Source organism: Pagrus major, chromosome 6 (assembly GCF_040436345.1).
Source record: "Pagrus major chromosome 6, Pma_NU_1.0".
Classification (NCBI taxonomy): domain Eukaryota; kingdom Metazoa; phylum Chordata; class Actinopteri; order Spariformes; family Sparidae; genus Pagrus; species Pagrus major.
The window spans coordinates 404,726-410,208 of record NC_133220.1 but is presented as its reverse complement, the minus strand read 5'-3'; the positions used below and the strand labels follow the sequence as shown (position 1 = coordinate 410,208).

The 5,483-nt window shown below is 44.5% G+C and overlaps 1 protein-coding gene and 2 long non-coding RNA genes across 5 annotated transcripts in view; 2 read left to right on the top strand and 1 right to left on the bottom strand.

Annotated features, from left to right (window-relative positions):
* LOC140998108 (protein FAM107B-like) overlaps positions 1–644 on the bottom strand; it is a 15,144-nt gene extending 14,500 nt beyond the window's left edge. For both annotated transcript variants that reach the window (XR_012179416.1, XM_073468263.1), the window contains exon 1: positions 440–644. Coding sequence is in view for 1 of the 2 variants with exons in the window: in XM_073468263.1 (XP_073324364.1) it covers positions 440–515 (76 nt within the window). In the remaining variant the exon portion in view is untranslated. The remainder of the gene's footprint in view (positions 1–439) is intronic.
* Positions 15–627, top strand: LOC140998110 (uncharacterized). The gene is made up of 2 exons (XR_012179419.1): positions 15–235; positions 378–627. It is a non-coding gene; the product is annotated as an uncharacterized lncRNA (long non-coding RNA).
* Positions 645–1,046: 402 nt separating the features above from the next.
* LOC140998109 (uncharacterized) lies at positions 1,047–3,525 on the top strand. Of its 2 annotated transcripts, none has more exons than XR_012179418.1 (2): positions 1,047–2,742; positions 3,370–3,525. It is a non-coding gene; the product is annotated as an uncharacterized lncRNA (long non-coding RNA). The 2 variants fall into 2 exon arrangements; XR_012179417.1 differs by having other exon boundaries at positions 1,047–3,060.
* The last annotated feature ends 1,958 nt before the right edge of the window (positions 3,526–5,483 follow it).

Here is a 5,483-nt window from a genome sequence, read left to right as displayed (position 1 = left end):
TGATGAAACCTGTGAAAATCTTTGATTCTATCAGAACCTCAGTCCAGTCGGTTGAATCTGCTCACATGAAGTTTTGCTGCCAACAGTGACGTCATTCATCCTACACTCTTCTCTTCACACTGATTCATGAACGGTCGGCACCGCGCTGCGGTCCAACACACAACTCAACACCTGAATTATTCATGAGGAGCAGAAATAACAGCAGAACATCCAGGAACAGAAACGTGTTCTGAAGGTTTGCTGTACTTGTATTTTCAGAGTACTTTTTTCTTGTATTGGTACTTGGTATTGGTAAGTTATCTGTACAGGCTTCATCTTCAAGCACCAGAATAATAAATAATAATGAAACACAGTTCTGATAAACAATAATCTGTCAGTTCCACGCGTGTTGGTTCGTCTGAAGCTTCAGGAGGATCCAGGATCCACTCAGTCCTCTTACCAGACTTCACCATCCCCTCCCTGGACCTGCTGATCTTCCTCTGATCCATTTGATCGATCAGACCCTGGTGATCCATGTGATCCTGGTGGTCCTGGTGGTCCTGGTGTGTGTCAGTCTGTGTGGACTCTCATGGTCTCTGTATGAGCAGCAGCTTCTCTCCTCCAGACTGAATCATGCCGAGTGTAAAAGAGCCGTCACATGATCCTCTCAGTGTTTCCTCCCTCAGTCAATACAACCCTGCTGCTGCTCCTCCTGCTGCTCCTCCTGCTGCTGCCCCTCCTACTACTGCTCCTCCTACTGCTGCTCCTGCTGCTGCTGCTCCTGCTGCTGCTGCTCCTCCTACTACTGCTCCTCCTGCTGCTCCTGCTGCTTATCCTACTGCTGCTCCTACTACTGCTCCTCCTGCTGCTGCTCCTGCTACTGCTGCTGCTCCTCCTCCTCCTGCTGCTCCTCCTACTGCTGCTCCTCTTGCTGCTCCTGCTGCTGCTCCTACTACTGCTCCTCCTGCTGCTTCTCTTGCTTCTCCTCCTACTGCTGCTCCTCTTACTGCTGCTCCTCCTCCTCCTCTGTCCTCCTCCTCTCTCTCCTCTCTCCTCCTCCTCCTCTCTCTCTCCTCTCTCTACTCTCTCTCCTCCACTCTCTCTCCTCCTTCTCCCTCTACTCCTCCTCTCTCTCCTCTCTCTCCTCCTTCTCCCTCTACTCCTCCTCTCTCTCCTCTCTCTCCTCTCTCTCCTCCTTCTCCCTCTACTCCTCCTCTCTCTCCTCTCTCTCCCCCTTCTCCCTCTACTCCTCCTCTCTCTCCTCTCTCTCCTCTCTCTCCTCCTTCTCCCTCTACTCCTCCTCTTCCTCCTCCTCCTCCTTTGAGCAGATATGAGATTATACGCCCGCCCTAGAGCCTACAACAGCCAATGAGTAATGGCGAGGAGTTGTTCCAGCTCAGTTCTGGTTTCTGACTCTAATAAATGCGATTTAGTGTAAATAAGAACTTTGATGACTTTTCCTCCTGAAGGTCTGAAAATGTATTTTTCTGTACGTTAAGTTTTCATTTTCAGTGATGTTGTTATTAAATTTGAACTTGGACTGTGTGAGACTGTCTACAGTCAGACTACAGACGGGACTGATGGCTAGCTCATTAGCTAACATGATAACAAGACACAGATTGCTTTTGTTTCGATGCAGCTGACACAGTTTGTCCCGTCTTCAGTTTTAGACTTAGACTTTGACTTAGACTTCACTTTATTGATCCCGTTGGGATGACTCCCTCAGGGAAATTGAATTTCCAGCAGCATACAGTTCACAATAAACTCTTAGCTAAAAATAGAAAATAAAGATAGGAATATAACAAAATACAATAGAATACAATAAAAATAAAATAAAATAAAATAGGATAAATAAAATAAAATAAAATAAATATAAATGTAGAGGACTGTATATGTGTTATTGTACAGAAATTATTGCACGAAAGTAAGAGTGTCCAGGTATGTATGTGAATAAATAGGTAAATAGATAAATAAGTTATTGCACAGTGACACAGTATTGCAGTACTGCCGGCTATCTATTTCCTCCTCCCCCCAAGTGAGGAGTTGTACAGCCTGATGGCATGAGGGAAAGGAGTTCTTAAGTCTGTTGGTCCTGCACTTGGGAAGGAGCAGTCTTTCACTGAACAGGCTCCGCTGGTCGCTGATGACGGTGTGCAGAGGGTGGCTGGTATTGTCCATAATATCCAGCAGTTTTTCCAGTGTCCTCCTCTCTGCCACCGTCACCAGATCGTGTCTTTGTGCTAAACTAGGTAAATATGTCCTCATATGTCACTGGTTAGCTACAGACTGCCACCATTTCATCAGATATGCTAACTTTCTATAACTAAGACAGCAAACATCAAGAATAATGCTAACTGTAGCTAACAACAAACAATGGAAAATCTACTACTTTAGCATTTTTGGCGATTAGTTTCCCTTTACTTCTCTTTGTGTCTTTGTGCTAAGCTAGGCTAAACACGTCCTACACTTATCTCTGTACTGGACACAGGTGGAGCTAATCCTCCAGTCAGTGCCATTAAACCATAGAAGAAGAAGGAGACACAACACAGCTCCAGTTTCTGTTAGTTCACTGTGTTGATGTGAGGAAGGTTTCTGGTTTGAACTGAACGACTTCAGAATAAAACAGAACATTAGTGTCTCTGTGCTGCAGTGGACCTGGTGCTGTTGTAATCAGAGCAGACAGCAGTCGGTGCTTCACATCAGGATCGTTACAGCCCGACTCACACTGAGCGAGCACTGATAGGACGGGACGACCGTTCAAAGGTCAGACTCCACTCCCAGAGTGCACCATTGTTCTCTGAGCTGGACGGTAACCTGAGAGGGACAAACTTACCTCTGCTGTTTGGGTGCTTTCCATTTTTCACACACTGCTGCTTTGCTGGAGGCTCGTGGTCGATGCTGTACGCCTTCTGCAAAACAAAGAAGAAGAGGACAGAAGGAAGACGTTAGGAGAAGACATTAGGAGAAGACGTTGAGAGAAGACATTAAGAGAAAACGTTAGGAGAAGACATTGAGAGAAGACGTTAGGAGAAGACATTGAGAGAAGACGTTAGGAGAAGACATTGAGAGAAGATGTATTATGTGTGTTATATGTATTATATGTATTATTTGTATTATATATGTATTACATGTATTTTATATATTACATGTATTATATGTATTACATGTAATACATGTATTATTTGTATTTTATGTATTACATGTATTTTATGTATTATTTGTATTTTATGTATTACATGTATTTTATATATTACATGTATTACATGTATTATATGTATTACATGTAATACATGTATTATTTGTATTTTATGTATTACATGTATTTTATGTATTACATGTATTTTATGTATTACACATCCTCCTAACTGTAACTGTCTCTTCTCTCTACAGGACAGTTGCTGTTAAGACAGCAGAGGATGAGACAGCAGAGACATCAGCAGCCTGACCTGTGTTTATTACCAGTCATGAGACATGTGGATGTCCTTCCTGTAGACACTGTTCATGCTCAGTGTGCTGTTAATGATAATAAACAAGAGTCTCACCTGGTTCAGTTGTTATCAGTGCATTATGTAAGGTGTCAGAACTGTGATGGATGTAAAGAAAAGACATTTATCATTTTCAAGACTTTATTCAAACAAGTAAAAACAGGACACATGAATCTGTGTAGTTCAGAGTTCAGTTCCAAACGTAGTCCTTGAATTCTGGCCTGTAAAGCAACAGATGAGAAACATGATTAGATATTTTTATGGATCATAACTCGACTGTCCTCAGCATACTGTGAACATTTACAGTCAATGGTCAATACTTTAGACATTCCTGGACAAAACTGTACAGATGTCCCAGTTTATATGACATGAAGTACTTGAAGTAGCCTCTGACTCCACTTCCTCAGACACTGCTGGTTGTCCTCCTGTCGTCCTCTGACGGGATGATGTGCTTCGCTCTGGCGTGTCTTCATCATCAGAGTCAGCGATGCTCTAACATGTAAAACATCGTATCATCATGAGTTCAATACAATATTCCCGTTGGTCTGTGAATGACTGAGGGAAACAGAATAAACAGGCCCACCACTAATCTTCATGTTTTAGCTTTGCCCTATCTAACGTTACCATAGCCAGCTGCTGCTAGCAACAAAGCTAGCTTGACAGCTACCAGTACTAGCAATGTTTGTTGTTTACGTTCAATATGATAATATAAGGTGTTTACTTACAGGTGAATGAGACATGAGGTAGCTACTTGTAGTTAGATGTTGTGATGAAAACGATGCACAGATACACTCTCCTTCCCACCGCTCATGAGGACTTGGACTCCGTCGGCGATTTGGGGGGAGTGGCCTTGGAGAGAGGCCTGAGTGCAGGGGGCGGAGTTAACTAGCTGGATACTTTCAAAATCTAGTCTGGTCTTGACGGTTTCTGACCGACCCAGATTTACATCATGGTGAGGAAGGTTTAATCAGAGTCCCCCCCCCCCCCGGGTTGTTTCTCAGCCGTTCGTCTCTTTTCAGACTCGGGTCAGTTGGACGCCGTCTCTCTCTGACTGAATGGACTTTGTGTTGGTTGCTAGGAGACGTCATCAGGCTTCAACATGGTGACAAGACCCTCACTGTCTCACAGACCCACCCCCCCAGCCCTGAAGGACGAGGAGGAGGAGGAGGAGGATAAGAGTTGTTTACTGCAGGATGAAGGCTGATCTGACAAAAGATTGAATGATCCTCTTCTCCTGATCCAGCAGTCATTAAAGGACCAGTTCAACATTTAATGTCTCCTCTGGGACGCTCAAACATGGAGCTACAGTCAGCAGCTGGTTAGCTTAGCTTAGCATAAACACTGGAAATGGGGAAACAGCCTGCGTCTCCCCCTCTCTGTTACAGGAGGAGGAGGGCATTAACTCCTCCCTGTGCTTCTCAGAGTTTAACTCTCTAACATGATGCTGTGACATCACATCATGATGCTGTGACATCACATCATGACGCTGTGACATCACATTGTGATGCCGTGACATCACATCGTGATGATGTCACATCACTGTAATCTGAAGGTTCAAACAATCAACTCACGTCAGAAACAGACCAATAACAGACCTCCTGTCTTCTCGATATGAAGACAAGCTGATGTCACAGCTGATGTAAGAGGACGCTGACCGGTCGGTCTGAGGGGATTGAACCTGTGAGCTTCAGGTGTCTGACCCTGTGGTCTGTCAACAGAGCCTGAGGACAGTCTGACCTCTGCTGGTGGCACAGAGACATTACACCTCTGAGACCTGAGGACAGTCTGACCTCTGCTGGTGGCACAGAGACATTACACCTCTGAGACCTGAGGACAGTCTGACCTCTGCTGGTGGCACAGAGACATTACACCTCAGAGTGGAGTTAATGTTCTCTTCCATCACTGAGGTCTTCTGCTCTCAGACCGAACTCTCACCTGCTGCTTCATATCAGAGATCCGACAGCAGGTGAGGTCAGTTTAAATTGATCAGATGTTTATTGATCACAGGTGAGGTCAGTT